Consider the following 17894-nt stretch of genomic DNA (forward strand, 5'->3'; position numbering starts at 1 on the left):
GTGGCTCCGAGTGTGATTTGGACTGGTAGTCCACCATGGACTTTACCTACCCCGGATATTGATATGTCGGTGATGGCACTGGCTAAAGAAGGAAGTAATTATGTGGGGCTTGTGGATAAATTGATGGCGAGTAGATGGGAGGGGTTTCTCCAAATTTACACTGATGGATCAAAGGACCCCAAGTCGGGGAAAACTGGTTTTGCAATTTACGTCCCTGATTATGATGTTCTTCAGTTTAAAAGTATTTCTAATGTGTCTGTATATGCAGCCGAAATTGCGGCAATAATATGTGCTTTACAGTGGGCAGAGAGTACAAAACAGGAAAAGTTAGTGGTGTGCACTGATTCAGCATCTGCTCTGGAAGCTTTGGTGGGGAGAGGACAAGGTTCGCGACCTGACCTTATCTCAGCAGTGCTGTCAATCGTTCATAGAATTGAGAGGGCAGGCGGTGAGGTAGGTTTTGTATGGGTTCCAGCCCATGTGGGGATTTTTGGAAATGAAATGGCCGATATGGCGGCGAAGTGGGCTCTCAAACGGGAAATTCAAGTTGAAATAGTCCCAGGAATTTATGAGTGGAAGGGAAAAATTAAGGCATATGTGACAGCTGTCTGGCAAAAAATTTGGGAGAGTGACACCAGGGGGCGTCATTACTTTGCTATCAATCCATCTGTCAAATTTACTCCGGTGTATATCGGTAAAGAAAGGAAATATGCCGTCATGTTAACGCGTCTAAGATTGGGTCACTGTGGACTAGCTTGGGATCTGGCCAAGATAGGTAAACATCCTGATGGTAAATGTGTGCACTGCAAACAATATCAAACGGTGAAACATGTGCTGATGGAGTGTCCGCTATATAGTGAGCAGCGACGGGAGCTTTTTGGAAAAAGAGGGCCGGTGCCGCATGGCACTGTGACTATGAACGAGCTGTTGTGTCCCGCGGTGGGACAGGATGGAATGATAAGAGCTTTGGCGGATTTTTTCGCCGCCTCCGGGCTGAGATGGGCATAGAGGTCATTACGTGATTTGGCCACATTGGGTAAGGCAGCAATGTGCCAATAGGCATCGAGTCTGCCGGAAATCAACGGAAGAAGAAGAAGAAGAAGAAGATGATATTTTAATCTGCATAAATTGTAGTGTTTTATAGTAGCACTCATTTAGTACATTAAAAGTCACAATTTTAGGGAGAAAATGCATTTTTTTAATATTTTCATTTGCATTCATGGCACATCAAGACATAGTAGAAGCCAAACTACTTCAATAAAAACAATATAGGCCTAAAGGCTTTTCTTAGACAGACAACAGGTTTCATACACCATGTCAATCTAGCTTTAAAGCAATATTACATTGTTTTATTTTCTGATAATATCACAGCAATAAATTGCTAATTTAAGCTTGTAGCACTGCGTCATGTAGTGCAAACACAAGGTTGACAGAACACACATTCAGTCAGCGTGACACATTTTGACAGGAAAAAAACACAAGTGGATCCACTGTGATAACTCACAGTCAATTTCCTTTCCATCTACTCTTGATTAATTATGTTGAAATCCCAATTATCATATCTACCTTTTTTTACCTTCTTTACCTTTTCAAAGCGCAAAATCTTGACAGTACAAGATAATTTCCTTGTCCATCATTATATTAAAAATATGAAGCAGTTACTGTACTTAACGCTAAAGTGTTTAGCAAAAAAAATGAAAAAATAATACTAAATTATTTCATGTCTTATTTTATCCTATTTTATCTGCCCCTGTGTGTCCCACACCCTACCTATAGCATTCCCAGAGCAGCAAAATCTCTGTCCAGCCTCAAGGTAAGTTCCAGAAGAAGTACATTCATGTCTAATGTGTGCATCGCTGACTCATTTAAGAGCTGCATTAATCATCACATATCCATATTTATTTATTTTGCTATCATGCTAAATTGCAGACTTACTTTTGGATAGCATGCCATGTTGGACAGCTCAAGTCAGTTTGTTATGTTGCTTCCTCCTATAAGCATGTTTGAGCTAATCATGTCCAAAGCTGAATTGTGTTACCCCTTTCTATCAGGATGTGTCTTTTTGCCATTAAGGGTTTGCATTGATGAATCCGTGATTGTTCATTGAGTTAAATGCTTGTCAATCTTCGTTCAAATGAATAAATGTTTAATTTGTGCAAATATTGACTCATTTTGATTTAATATGAGCTGTGGTGAAAGCTGTCCTCACTACAACATACTATTAAGGGGACTTGCATTTAAATCTGCAAGGTCAGAAGGTCAATATCATACTGATTACTTTCAGAAGAGCCTAGTTTATATTATTTTCTAGCCGGCCCACTGAAATTGATGTTGCTCTTTATCTGCTTTATTGTTTAAGGTATTTCGACGCAAGTGTCAGAGGATTTCAGCTGGGCTGAATTCTTACGGCAATCAGGTACCTTTTGTGTTCTTTTTATTTGTTTTAAATACTTATTTAGTTTTCGCTTCTCCCTGTTTAAAGTAAATGGTTTCAAATAAAGCAACAAACATATATTCATTGTCAGTTTTTGTTGTTGTATAGGCTTATTAATAAACTTTATTTTACAAGATACCGTACACAAAGTCATGCTGGAAAATAAAAAAACAATAAAAAGATGAGTTTGCATAGTACAAAAATAAGCACTTGTCTCAAAGTGTTAGTGTTTTAAAATGAAACTTTACAAAATGGCATTTGCTTGGTAAAATTGGTTATGTTTGTATGTCAGGCGTAAGCGTTGAGTTTCGCAGAAGCAAAGTGCCACGGATAGCATTTGAGCTCTCATTAAAGACAATAAAATCAATTATTTGTAGGGGTCTTTTATTAATGGTGCATAGAATTTACTATGATATTGATGGAAAACATTTTTATTGGAAAATATATTTGTGGTAATGAGAAATAGAATATGAAAAACTTTCGTTGACTAAAAATTATTCTGAACCGTTCAACAATTGTTGGTGACATTCCAAATACCGATTCACTGCTTAACCGATGTTGAGAATGGACACAAGTGAAAATAGCAGCGGCTAATAAAAGAAACATTTTTTTCAAACAGACACTAAATCAACTGTCATAGAGATCAGCAACAATCTCCAGAGGGCAGAAGAGAAGGTACCATGACACAGCGCTTTCAGAAGACATCATGAACATAATTACAAAGGCAATCGCGATATGCAACTCAGTCATTAGTAAGAAGGAAAGCAGTTTAAAACTTTTGTTCGAACTCATTTGGATTAAAGCGACAAAGATTACATTTTGTCAAAGGGATTGAAAGGCTCAAATTTAGAGAAAGAATGGGTCGATTCATTTTCCTAACGTACATGTTTATCTGTGACACATGGTTGAATTAATTTCATGGCTTCATCTGGGATAGGTTCACTAATCTACAGTGATGATGTAATACATGACAGCAGGAACAAAATGAACTCAACAGTCTACAGAAATATTTTGTGTTGAAATTTAAAGAAAGATTCAACTAAACTATAAACTTCATTTTGTTTCAAGATTCTGACCAAAACACAACATTGCCCAAAGTGACAGTATTAAGACACCCCGGTTTTTAAATGCAAATTGGCTCCATTATTTTTGACTATAACTAACTTCCTCTCTTACATTAACCATATAATTTTAGTTATAAACAATGTAGTAGGGGGTATGATTGAGTTGTTGTTGTTGTGGTCTCATGTTTGTTTAATAATCAAGGGTTCTTGGTTTGAATCTCAGTTCTGTGTCAAATTTGCATGTTCTCCCCTTGATTGTGGTGGTTTTCGGAGGTTACAGTACTCTGGTGTCCTCACACTTTCAGTGGTAAATTCATTGTTCACTCTAATTTACCACAAGTGTGAATTTGAGATGAACATATTCGATCTTTGCTCTGTTATTGTCAACTAATCCAAGGCGTACTTTGTGTCAGAATAGTTCCATCCATCAATTTTGGTTTATCCCCTACAGCAAAACAGTCGATTTGCATGTTAGATTTGGCACACAGGTTTTATGACAAATGTCCTTCCTGACACAGCCCATAAGCTGGGATAGAGTCTAGGCCACCTCAATGATTCAACGGTCAGACAGCTGTGCCGTCATAATAGTCATAAACTGCAAGCTATCTACAATACAGTATTTCAGCTACAATTTAAATGAAGAATGCATATTTCTACATGCTACATCTTGAACAAGGATTCTTGGTTCCATCCTGGTACCTCGGTGTTGTGTACAGAGAGCAACACTTGATTAATCACTCTCCACCCTCGGGTCATTTGTCACCAGACTTCACAACTGGTGCAAGTCATGCTAATTGCTTCTTCTCCATAAGTTATTCTTGAAATTTGACTTGCTAACTAAAGGCACCATATTATTTTGCCATAGCTGCTACTATCTAGAATCGACTGGTTATTTTTTTTATTTTTTTCATTTTCATATCGCACTGTGTTTATGATGGACAACACTGTCAATACTGTTTATTGGCCATAGGGTGGCGGATTGATTTCCTGTCCTCATAACATCATTTTGACCACATGAAAGTGCCCCAAAAAAATACACTCTTCCGCAGTTGAGCTTTTAGTTTATAGTAAATGTAGATATTCAACGTGACAGAAATCCATTTCTACAATTATCCTTCTCCATCTGAGTGACTGCACACACTTGCAGGGGTGCTCACTCTACCATGTGTTTTTGTTGGTTAGTCTAATCGTTTAACTATTGCTAGTGACAGTGAGTGATTGAATCATCATTAGATTGACTGGAAAAAGAAGATTTAATTTGTGCCTTCTACCTCTGGGAGCAGTCTTGCCCTAAATATTACTGTATGGTATGGTGCAAGCCCGGATTCGGAAATTTGGATTTAAGTTCTTAGTACTGACTGAGCCAGGTTAAAACAACATGTGTTTTTGAGAAGCACTGTATAACATATCAGAATTATCCTGCTTCTTTTAGAAGTCACATCATTAATAAAAGCAAGGTAACATTTTCCATAGCTATTATATAAGGTGTCATAATTTATAATAAAAAGTCCTTGCCAACCTTTATTGCATGATTTTAGAGTGAGGGAGAGATTAATTTGAGCAGTCGGGCAAAGACCACGTTCATGCATACACATACAGCACCCAATCTAATCTACTGTTCCAAGCATCAGAGGATTGTTCAGAAAGCCCCACTAAAGTCAAATACAAACAAAAAACATTTTTTAGGAGGGGGAGGTGGTGTCTCCCATACTAGATGTTCTTTATATTCTTACTGCCCTTGTGGGAATTAATTGCAGTAGTTTTACTCATTCTGACTCGTCTTAGCAGTTCCAAATCTTGACCACAGCTTGTTGTTGTTAGGTGTTGACTCATGTTAATATGCTTGCTCACCACACAACTCACTGCAAGGACTAAGGAGAATGACGTGCTACATTGACAATAGGCTCCAAGGATCAGGGTCAATGCCAGACTCCACGCTGTCACGTTTAGATCCTCTTTAATAGCTTTAAAGAACAGCCTCAGCGTCCTGATCTGGACTTAACTGGCAGCAGGGGATTTCTCTTGACTCTCATGGTACTTTTGACATGTGCATATGTGATTTGACATTGTTTGTGATATTACATTTATCACTTGATGTTAAGTGATAAGTTTGTTAACTATCGATCAGGTACCTAATCTGCTGTCATTTGCATATTGTTGTTGCAGTGAACCAAAAAACATCAAGAAAATCTACAAAAAGCCATACGTAATTGCCTTGCCACTTATACTGTAAAAGCTGGGAAATTCTGAACTGTGGCTGCATGGCAGCATAAACTAACACAAAATTGGAGCCAACTGTTTCTAATAAAAGTACATCTGTCAGTTTGGTGTATATTTACTGTATATGCGCATGCACTATGTTAATCATACAGTGTGGTTGGGTTATAGGGATTTACACCTTTTGAAGGTCAGTTTCTGAGCAGTAGTCGTTGGCATTGTTCTCCCGTCTCTCCCTCTCAATAATCTCTGGATTGCATCCAACATCCAAAGAGCTGACTCACGGGTTTCCTCAAGCAATTTGACATCATTGCTTGTTTTCCAGCAATTCAAGGCTGCTCTTGACACTTCCATGATGTGGCTGTGTAGTTATGACTTATAGTGATTAGGCCACAGCCTTTCCACTACTTGCTATTTCCCTGCTGAGCATTCCAGCTCTGATCAGGGAATTGCACAAACACATTAGTCATTGCTGTCTTATTTTCTTCATGACCTTGGGTGATGTATCATTTTCATTACCTGCCAGTCCTTTGGATGTTCATTATGCAGCGTTTTGTTATTTTAGCACTGTCGTTCTGTGTGTCTGGCATCTTTTCAGGTGTAAGTGGTGGCCATGTGGAACGGCTTCATGTCTTCCTGCTGATCTGTGGCCTTAGAAGAGTCAAGGACCCACTTTTTTTAGTGGAGAGTTTTTCAGGTATATTACACACAGAAACTCGCTCACTACTTTTTAAACTAGGACTGGCAAGACTCTCCTTGTAAAGCATTTTTTGTTGTTAGTAAGCTATTCAGAATCGCCTAAGTTCTAACACTTTTCTGACTGTTTCTACTCTACTGTACCTTGTTGCATTGGCTTTATACATTTATAATACTGCCAGATCTTGAGTCTCATGATGGATTTTCTGAGACCATGTCGTGCCTTTATTATTGGCTTTTTTTTTATTTTATTTTGGATGTACATTAATGGTAATGACTACAACCTTTTTGAAATCTGACAACTTCCCATTTTATTTTAATCAACATTGTTGACACAGCTTTTAGGCATAAAATGTCACCAGAGGTACCACTTTATATATTTAAAAAATGCATCCAGTTTTTTGTCTTTGATTTCTGAAATATAAAAACAGAAATATTTACCACTAGCAGCCTTTGTTCCTCCATCTGAATTGCTTGTTTCTTGCTTTACAGAGTGGCATAGTGAGAATCCTCAGAATGTGCTTGTTATAATTGGTCCAAGGGTAAGTACACAGGCTTTAATGTTGGTATGGTTCTCTTTGTGTCACGACTTTGCATACCGTTTCCGTCACTCAAAGACATAACCTTGGCCTTCAGGCAGTTTCTAAGTGGAGAAAGTAGAGAAAACACTATTTAGCTGCAATTTTAGTCAGCACTGAGCATAAATCTTCAAACTGGCTGAGAGTCATCAGCCATAGTGCCTGTTCAATTCCCTTTTGTGTGAAACTGCCATCTGCTTATTGCATATTTCAGATGAGCACTTACCTAACTAGTTATATACAGTAGACAGAGGAGCTCTGTCTTTTTAAATGCTCGAATGAATGTGCCTGGATTTGCACTTGCACTAACGTGACATGACATAAATCACCTGTTACTGCTGTCTCACCCACTGTTCAAGTCGTACGTATTCTTTTTGTTCATTCAAGGTAAACAGTAAATGGATTCACCATAATTTCACATGTAAGCAGTAGAGCTGTCCCAACTAGCCGACGTACTCTACGTCATTGATGACGTAAATGCGTCGACGAGCACAACATCCCATCGACAGTTAATAAAGGGTCAAAATAATATATGCGTGGAAAGATGAGAACGGCGGGCGCACGGATTGCAAGCGGGGAAAAGAGCACAAAGCCAAAAAAGCGCACCAGAGTGGCCAAAACATTGACTTATTTCCACGAAACAAAGGAGGGTACACTTTTGTGTCCTGTCTTTTCAATGCCAAGCTTGCATACCAGGTTGCACGTCAGCCGTGAATGAACACCTAAAACGCCGTCACCCAGTTGTAATTTTGGAGGACGACAGGAGACAACAAGCTGGCAGATCATAAGTCCATCTAACTAACAAACTAATTTTTTTATTGAAGTTGCTAAGCCTGTCGCGATATGCAATAATTCATTTGATCACACGGTAAATAAAAATGAGGGTGGTTTTCACGGCTGCGTTTTATCGTCGCGGGCGTGTGTGCGTGCGCATTCATTTGTGCACCGTGTACACGTGCGTGTTGATGGCACACTCCCGTTCCTTTCACAGATGTTTGTTGGTAATTACACGCCGTATAATTAAAGTTCAGACTGACAAAATTAGAAAACACATCTATATTAAAGGATAGCATTGCTACATTGAGAAAACGACAACCTCTAACCTTAGCTTGCTGAATGAATGAATGAATGAATAAGCATTGGCAGTGTCCTCCAAAACGCAAACTTGCGGTTAAAAGGTGACACTTCAAACATGTAAATCGCTGGTTAATAGCATTTGCAAACGAAAAAAAAAAAAAAAAATCTATTACTGACATCACATGCAATGACGAAAAGTGCACTTTTTTGCGGAGTGTAAAGCTTACGGTTAGCGGTTTAGCAAACGCACTTCCGGTGAACATTTCAAAATAAAAGCACATCATGTCAACATATAAATAACGATTTCTGGAGTTTATCTCATGACATCATTGATGAAAAATCTGATTGACACTGAATAATATAATTATTATAATTATAATTATTATAATACTATTATATATAGTAGTATACTATAAAATTAATGCTTGACATTTTTTTTTTTTTTTTAAGTATTGTTTTTAATGATGTTGGAAAGGCGAAGTCAGTGTTCTGAATCTGTTTACATTCCATTCTTTTGAACTAGTTAATGCTATCAGCATTTGACCTCATTGTTTATGTGTTTGATTTATTATTGTTATATACGTGTTTATTTGTACTTTAGTAAAAAATATTGTGATTTATTATTGTTATTTACATGTTTATTTGTACTTTAATAATGAATTTAGGTGTTCCAAAATGTTTTTGTGAATTAATAGATGCTAGATTAGTAATATATATATATATATATATATATATATATATATATATATATATATATATATATATATGTTTCCTGAATTTTATATAATCGCAAAGTCATGCATCTTTAACTGAAAGAAGAAATCACTTAAGATGCTCTATTTCGCCCCAATTTCATTTTGGGTTGACCATTCAATTTTTCACTGCCTTCATTTTCGACCAAACCTTTTTTATATGACATCAGTATACAGGACATCCGTGACTGTTCTCTGTTCCAAACCAGTGTCAAGTAAAAGTTGTTTCGCTTCTTGAAAACAACACTATTAGACATGGCCAAGGGCTTATCCACTGTCTCCTATTGCAATGCTCTTCTTTGCATTGTTTCCCTTTGATAAACGATTCATTTGAAGCAGAGATGCATGATTCATCTCAACACGCCTGAATCACAGCGGAAGGTTGTTTGTTGGTTTCTTTGTGAAACTTAAAAGTATACATTTTATTAAAAGAAACCGGTTTGTACAGTTGTCACATCTGTCCATGTTTGTTTTGGGCACTCAAAGTCAAGTCAAATTAAGCATTCCCAACATGAATTAATGAGATCAGCTGGATTTTTTAAAACAGTGGCTGTTTCTAAGATACAAGCTTTAAGATGCCGTGTTGCACTGTAAATCCAAAGGAGAAAAAAATCAGGTCACTTTGTCAATAATGACAAATTTCACTCTTAATTGTGCCACAAACTACAGCTGGAGGAACATTTATTGATCAGCAGAATAGATTATAAACACTATGATCCAATTTCTGGCACGACTATAACTGAATCCCAAATTGTAGGATACCAAAATGTTGTTTATATTCTTAAATGTCAACACACTTGTTTTGACTTAACTAAACAAGGCATGTGCTTCAATGGAAAAAAGCATGCTTGGCAACATCTTTGACCTAAATTGATATTTGACTTTTCTGAGCTAATGCACTCAAATCCCACATTTCAATTAATCAGATTGGCCATCCACCCTACCCTGACCCCAATCTCTAAAAAAGACGGGATTTTCAGAAAATGATTTGCTTTCTGTAGAGTCATCAATTGTGTCATCATTTAGTTGGGTTTCTTTACATTCTTAATGATAATGAAGTTTTTCTCTCCCCCAGATCGATCCTGTGCTTACTGATGAAGTCGAAGCTGTTGTGAAGAGGTAAGTGCCCATTTGATTTGCAATGAATGTGTGCAACTGCACACATTCTATGAAAAAAAACTTGGGAAGCTGTTCAAGAAGCTGCTTTGTTCCTCCTCCACCTAAAATGTTATTTGAAATAGCAGATAAAACTGAATTAAGCAAATATGAAGTGAATGGCAAATATCAGATATACTTTTTCACATCTTTCACCACAACAAATTTGTTGCTCTGTGGTTAGAACTTCACCTGAACTTCATGTTAATGTCAGGAGTAGCGCAGTGTTTCTTGCCTTTAGCTTGTCGCTGCTGCTCGCCATCTTTTACGCCTTTGTGAGCCCTGAGTCACACCAGAATTGAGTTTTGTCATTACTTCTAACAGAACAGCAGGGGTCTTCTTAGCCCGGGAAATGAGCCAGCCGGAGCTCCACGCTGCTATGAAAAGGTGTTTTGCATTGGTCAACAGTTCCGTTTCAGAGGGCATGTCGGCAGCCATCTTGGAGGTAAACATTTTAAAATGTAAATGGGCCACAAATAATGTGATGAAGACAAAATAACATTATCTAATACACAATCAAAAGTAACACTTGTGATGATCCAGCAAACTTGCAAATCCTTTTTATCTCTTCTAAACACACTTAAGACAATCCATTGTATGCTTAAGGTTGGATTACTATGTTCGCGTGTTTGTCTCAACAATCTGCTGAAGGCATGAGCTGACACACATTCTAAATTCTGAAGGAGCTAAAGTAATCAAATTATAGGGATTATTCCAAAAGTTCTCCTTGCTCACATATTTGTAATTAGGTTCGCTGTTGAAATGCCACTTGAATTAATACACTCAGCATAACGTTGTGTAGCATAACAAAGTTTATGTTACGCACAAATGTAAACTATATTTTGTTGGAAATTAGGGACGTCCCTGATCTTATTTGGCCATTTTTCAGTGGATCGGTATCAGGTGACAAGTATAGGGTTTTTAATTTTAAAAATATCTGTATCTGATCGGGACTCGGTATCATCAGATTCTCAAAATCAGCTGACTCGGAGTCAGGTGCAAAAATATGCTATCAGGACATCCCTATTGGAAATATCAAATTCTTTAATATCAAATTAACCATGACAGTTTCACTGTATAACCCAGATAACGTGTCACCTTCATGTGACACTGCTGCATTTAATGCCTAATGTGCACTGCGTGGATTTGCATTTTAATCATTCATTACAGCTTTCCTTACGCATGGACTTTCCCTGAAAACGGGATAGAAGCTTAGCGACCTGCCTCAAGGCCTCTCAGTCAAATGGGCAAGATATTGACAAGATGCATTTTATTTCACTGTGTATGGGGGCTTTTTTGGATTCAACTGCAGATTTCATTTCTATTAAAATAATATTTATTTTTGCCGGTGTTCTTTGGGCATGTTGTCCATGATAGGCATTTAAATGTCCATGATAGAGTAGTAGAGTGGAATGGTTATAAAAACATACATTTTCAATCACTTTTATTTTAATCCATATAAATTTTATATAAGAACTCCACATATACAGGTAGTCCCCGGGTTACGAACGTTCTTACGCTGATGACTTAACCCGAATTTTTACGCCCCTAAATCTCAAAATAACTATCCAAAGACATGTATTATATGTATTATATGTCATATTAATAAAAATAAGGTAAAAAATAAGATACTGTAACTGTACTCGGTGGCGGTTCCTGGCACGGTCAGGTGGGGCGGTCGCACGCGCATTGCTAGGAACGCATGCACACGAGGTGAAATGAATGCGAGTTAATTGTCTACTATTATAATTGGCGTTTCACTGACACCCCCTGCAGACCGCAGTTCCTATCTGCACACAACTTCAAAAAGAGAAGGAGGTGGGAGAGGAGATTGGCTCATTTAACCGGGTCACTCACCTAGGGTTGACTTTGATTATTAATGTGCAAAGAGTCTTTTTTTTTTTTTTTTTTTTTTTTTTAAATGTTTTACCTGGTTGTATAATGTATATGCATTCTTTCTGTTACGCGTTCTTCAACTTGTTTAATAGTTTAGCCGTTTAATTCATTTAATTTAATTTTCTTTAACTTTTATTTTGGAAACTCCTCGTGCTTTTATTTACCGTTCTGCGCTTCCCGGTTCATGTGTCTGCTTCAATGATGATGTGAGTACGCCTTGTAAAGTGAATTAAAGGTGCTGCACATAGATCAAGAACATTCCTTACAATACTAGGTGGAGGAATAGTTGTGTTAAATGTGTTGTTGTATCAGGTTTTGTTTATTTTTTTTTCTATTTTATTTTATTTTTTTGTACCGATGCACCGGGAATTTCCCGGGTTAGACACTTTCGGACTTGGTAACTCGTTAGGGAGGGGGATGAGGGAGGGTTGGGAACGGGATTTTCTAACCCGGACATTTTTGGTCAGCATTCGCAACAAAATAAACCACACATTTTCAAAGATGGAAAATGCACTGCCTCTTCCTCGGCTGCAAGATCCAGTAGCAATTGAATTTTGTTATGTTTTCAGTTTAATTTTGTTGTCTTTCCAGTTTGCCATGTTGATAATCGCGATGATTGTTTACCACTTTTTGTCTTACTGCGAAGGAAGAGGAAATGAAGATAAACCCACCATAATATTTACTGTACTTTATCAGCCGTCGTGCTGTTACCCAGGAATTAACCGGCTCCTTTCATACATGCCCCATTTAAGTCCCGGACATTATACTAGGTGGACATGACCCCGTTGATGTCTGCGTCATCTCAGTGTTGATCGATCCAGGCTAAAATGGTGGATGAGACTCCGGCGTCGTAAAGTCGAAATCACAAGTACATCGTAACCCGGGGACTACCTGTATACATAAATTCATTCCGTTTCTAAAGCAGTTAGGTCCTAGTTAGTGTTCTTTTGTCACACTACAAAAAAACAATTTTTCAAGGACTGAAAAGGATAAATATTTTTTTCAACTGACCAAAACTAAATGTTGCTCACCATAAAAATATCTGAAAAAAATCCATGAAGCAAAAAATATGAACAGGTCAAAATAACATTTACTAAAAATTTAAAGCCTTTATGTTTCTTAGCTCCTATTTAGTCAGTAATTGATACTTTGCATGTTTTCTTGGCAGTGGTCATTTATGTTTTGGGTATGGTTGTATTTTGTTGAGCCTCTCAGGATGGACTGCAGGTGTTCATCTGTGAGCTCATGACTGTTATGCGATGACGTGTTAATTTTCATCACAGAACAGCTGCTCAGTGCTCACACAGATTTGTTCTACTCTAACCAAGATACAAAGCGTTTAAGCCGTTGCACTGTGTTATGGGATTTGTAGGTTGTGTCATCAGTTCCATTTAAAACAGTATTCTATTCTTCAACAGGCAATGGATCTGGGACTACCTGTGGTGGCCAGAGACATACCAGGAAATAAAGCTGTAGTACAACATGAGGTCAATGGTCTGCTATACTCTTCCCCTGAGGTATACAGCAAGGTCACTGATTACGTACTCTGTTAGGCTTTAATTTTAACTAGTGCTGCAACGATTGATCGATGAACTCGAGTAATTCAATTAGAAAAAAAGCTTTGAATCAAATTTTGCTGCTTTGAGGATTTATTTAATTAGAGTGGCGTTGTAATGGTTTGTTTTGTAAGTTTTTGGATTTAGTTTTATTACTTTGCGTGGATACACTGCCCTGTAGTGGCAACAGTGAATATGACATAACTCATCCAACATGGCTGGCTCCCTGTTAAGACAAACATAAGGTTGTAAATTTCTGTTTGAGCTAATATGTTTGTTTATGAATTCATAATTTAGTTTAGAGATAAATTGAAATTTTTTTTGTGGGAATATGTGTTTGAACGATTTGTTAAGAGCATTGTAAAAAAAAAAAAATGTTTTGCTATGCAAGTTAGCCATTTGTTCTTTTGCTGTACTTTGGTCCTCATTTTGTTATTTTTTTATACAGTTTGAGGCTAAGCACAGGTATTTCAATTCATCTTGAAATGCATTTATTGCTCTTGTGAAATGAAAGTGCAATTCTGACTAGTTTGATAAAACACTTGGGAATTTTATTTTGTATTCGCATTTAATGCTCTTTTGAAAAAGCAACATTAGAAAGCCTTTCTTTTACATCTCCTACAATTTAATCTGCAACGCAATACATGTTCCTAATCCAATTACTCGATTATTTGAACTATCTAGTTGGTAGATTAATCGATTACTTAAATAATCGATAGCTGCAGCCCTAATTTTAACTTCTCATATGTAACTGCAAATTTTACTGCAGAAACTTTGTCCCAAAAATACAGCTGCCATCGCACTAAAGTATTCACTGGTAGCAAGCTGCACTGAAGCAACAAATTGCCATGAGTGTCTCTCTTTTTTATATAATCTGACAGGCTCTCAACTTCAGCCATTTTCACTCAGTGTATACTTCTATTGTAATTTGTGTAATACAGACAGATACAGCAAAGCTAAATTGGGATTGGAAATAGAATAAATCCAAAGACATTTGAATTGTGGATTCAGCATTGCTGGAGATTCTATGTCCCAGTGTGATATACAATAAAAACAATGATATGAGGTAAATCCTTACTATGGGTGGTAGTTGTAGGGGGGTTGGGGGGGGGGGGGGGGGGGGCTTTCAGCTGTTTTTGCCTAACTACTTTGTATTAGGTCCATTGAATGCAACATATGTCAAATGATAGGGCCTTCAATAAGCATTGATCACGTTTTACAGTAATTAGTCTAATTTTCATCCTCACTCTCCCACCCAGCAGGTCTCTGTAACAGATGGTGGGTGATGCTCTACAAAGTTGGTTGCTTTGTTTTTTTCTATTCTTCAGTTGAAAATTAGAAGTGACAGCCATTATAGGCTAAACTGAAAAAGTCCATTGGACTTGAGTTGGGCCTGGAGCTCCAAATAGATCCTTCCTTTTGAAGTATTTACTTATCAATGCAAATACTTTTATCTGCATTCTACTCTCATGTGTTGTAATATGGCTTTCTGCCTTAAACACCTCTTCGGGCAACTTCAATGGCAGTCTTCAAGGGGCATTTGGCAGGAAATGAGATTAATTTTGCCTTTATTCCTGCCAGGAATTTGTACATCAGTCTCAGAGGCTGTTGTCAGATCATGAGCTAAGAGAGAGAGTGATACGGGATGCTAAAGTCTACGTGGTGAAGCATCACAGCCTAAAACAAGAGAGAGAAACGTACCAGAGGTTGGTGGACACGCTGCACTAAGACCGCATTTCATAACTCCTCTGTTTACTTCGGGAATTTCCACATAAATTTGAATATTTTTAGATGCATTTTGGTCGGGTACAAGTCTTTTGTCTATTTTGTATCACATCACAGTGAGCCAAGATTTTTAGCTCATTCACTGCCATTGTTTGTGTTGAAAGACAGATCCACTATTACTGGAGGGGCTGGTAGTGAATGAGTTTAACACTGTTGATGGAGCTGGATTTGGGGACTCTTGGGAAACTTTACCAAAAACTGAGTAGTAATTATATATTTCACTGGTGGACATACGGGTATTCCTAATAAACGCTGCTGTAATGTTTGCAATAACTTGGCGTCATGGTGTAGCAAAATGTTTTATTGGTGCTTGGATCCAAAGGGATAACTGTGATGCAATACAACAGCAAAATGTTTGTTTGCTACAGTAATGGATTTTATGATTTGCAACACTATTTATTTCAAATAAATACATGTTAAATGTTGGTGTGCTATTTTCTCTCATAATTCGAGGTGTTGAATTAGCTCTTTCAAATTTGTGTTTTTTTGTCTGTGCACCCACTGTTGCCTGCTTGTAGAGTAAGAATTCATTTTCTGCTTAGACATACTCTACATACTTTTGTTCCATCAATAAAAATATATACATATACTCCAATTTACTGTAACATAGTGTAATCTGCTACATTTAAAAGAAAAAAAACAAACTTTTTTCCGTTAAAAATTGTTCTTTGCAAAGATTAAAAGAGGGTCATTTTTGATTTGCCTGCAGAGGTATTAATTTATCAACATACATTTTTTTCTTTCAACATTGTTCACAACATTTATAGACCGCATTGGGTTGTATTTTCCCCTCTAGTAGCATTCTGTATTAAAAAACATGGAAACATTTGCACATTAAGAACACATTTTCACATAATGCACCTCATACCGCATATAACCTCCATCATAAAGACTTCATCAGGTTGTATCTTTTGCAAAAAGCTGAGTATGAAAATAAAAAATAGTTCATCAGTAGGTAAGAATCTGTAGGAAAGGATAATAATTTAAAAAAAAAATAAAATAAACAAATACATTTCAAATTTACAACAGGTTAAGAAAATAACAATTTGGCTCCTGCTTATTAGAAAAGCACTACATGTAACGAGCATATGAATTTAAAACACTTGTGGACTTTGTAACAATAGTTTTATAAGCGCTTCAATGACAGTGTAGGTTGGTCAGGAAGTGCAAACATTTAAAGAAATTGTTATCTACATGCGGCATAGCATTTGGTGGCTTTATCAACGTTTAAAGTTTGACATTGGCTCATTTCTACAATATTATACATTAGGGTACAGTTCATCTAAAAGGCCTTGACAGGTAATGAAGAGGGTTCTTTTTTTTTTTTTTTTTTTTGTATTCCTATTTTGAGACAAAGTCAACCAAGGCATTGAGGTGATCAAAGCCTGCATTGTAAAATCGGATCAGACTCACTATTATAAGCCATCTCGAAGCTGTGCAATGGGTACTTGGGGTCCCCCCTCATGACTGTCTTCCTTCCCTACCCAGTGGATACCATGTCCATTCTCCCTTTGTGAATGCTGATGCTCCAATGTAGAAAAGGTGGTGAAGTGGACTCGCTTCCTTTTGCTGGTTGGTGAGTGGAGGGACTCTGTGGGTATTGATTTGCTCCTGAAGGATCCCACACAACTAATTGGAGAGTCCGTGACTGATGCCAAGCAACTGGGCCTTCTGGGGAGTGAAGTAGTTTTGCCAGGCCCAATGTCTATCACAGTGGTCATAGTCTGTGAGTCATGTTGAACCGGACTTCCCGGGACGCTCATCACTAGTTCAGCGTCTGTACCAAGCCACACCCAGTCATGCCTGTGACCTGTGGGCTCCTGACCATTTGAAGGAGACTTTTTATGTCTGAACTTGACAACATATGATATACAATTGGCAAGAAATACCATGATGGCCAAGCAAAAGACCCCTAATAAAGCATACATACCAATCTCTAAGTCTGTAAGGGGCCTGTTTGTCAAAATATCTTCCTCGCTACTGATCTCAACCTCCACTGACTCCTGTCCAGGCATGACAATTTTAGTCGGAAAATTGTTGGAGTTGACCAGGTTACCCGGAGCCTTCACAGTGCTTGTAAGTTGAACCTTGTCCACTATCATATTATCAGAGCCATATGCTTTACTGCTGCCACCAGGGCTGCCCATTCTTATATTGACCGTGCTGGTGGGACTGCTTCCCGAAGTACCTGGTTTCCCCACACCCCCAAGGCTCCCGCTGGTAATAAAGGTCCATTCTGTAGATCCGATTGTGGTCTTTCCCAAAGGGTTCTCATCTCTCGCCGATGCTGTGATGCGTGGTGACGGAACCTTCCTGTCACTCTCCATCTCTCCTCCATCATTTCTGAAGCCACCATTATTCTTTTTTTCTGTGGTTTTGCTGCCAGTGCTGCTGTCTGGTCGTCGGCCTTTGGCCTGAAACTTGACCTTAAGACTCCCATTGCCCACAGCAACAGTACTTTTGCGTTTGGACTTTTGGCAGGTCTCACAAATAGACATTTCCACTCGGACCAGAACTCCTTCGCCCTCCCCTTCTGCCACCACAGCTGGAGGGGTGCCGCGTACCGACACCACGCCTTGATCCAGGGATGATACCATCACACGGTAAAAAGCAGGATCGTAAATGTCAAGTGGTGTCTGGCTGCCATCACTGAACTGGACCCATGCGCTGACCATGGCTTCCTA

General features: G+C 38.0%; 2 protein-coding genes across 4 annotated transcripts in view; one reads left to right on the forward strand and one right to left on the reverse strand.

The window, feature by feature from the left end:
* Positions 1–15821, forward strand: part of glt1d1 (glycosyltransferase 1 domain containing 1) — a 33435-nt gene extending 17614 nt beyond the window's left edge. Inside the window, exons 3-11 of one of the 3 annotated variants that reach the window (XM_057831513.1) lie at positions 1777–1813; positions 2360–2416; positions 6314–6412; positions 6904–6953; positions 9894–9937; positions 10298–10418; positions 13288–13386; positions 15007–15131; positions 15315–15821. In XM_057831513.1, the coding sequence (XP_057687496.1) occupies positions 1777–1813; positions 2360–2416; positions 6314–6412; positions 6904–6953; positions 9894–9937; positions 10298–10418; positions 13288–13386; positions 15007–15131; positions 15315–15345 (663 nt within the window). In that variant the 3' untranslated portion in view covers positions 15346–15821. Of the gene's footprint in view, positions 1–1776; positions 1814–2359; positions 2417–6313; positions 6413–6903; positions 6954–9893; positions 9938–10297; positions 10419–13287; positions 13387–15006 lie in introns of all 3 variants that reach the window. The other 2 variants (XM_057831511.1, XM_057831512.1) reach the window with 2 other exon arrangements.
* The window catches only part of LOC130913151 (transmembrane protein 132D), a 46192-nt gene continuing 38332 nt past the window's right edge, over positions 10035–17894 (reverse strand). Inside the window, exon 9 of the mRNA XM_057831510.1 lies at positions 10035–17891. Within this exon, the coding sequence (XP_057687493.1) occupies positions 16626–17891 (1266 nt within the window). The 3' untranslated portion in view covers positions 10035–16625. The remainder of the gene's footprint in view (positions 17892–17894) is intronic.

The sequence above is a fragment of the Corythoichthys intestinalis genome, chromosome 3 (assembly GCF_030265065.1).
Source record: "Corythoichthys intestinalis isolate RoL2023-P3 chromosome 3, ASM3026506v1, whole genome shotgun sequence".
Lineage (NCBI taxonomy): Eukaryota > Metazoa > Chordata > Actinopteri > Syngnathiformes > Syngnathidae > Corythoichthys > Corythoichthys intestinalis.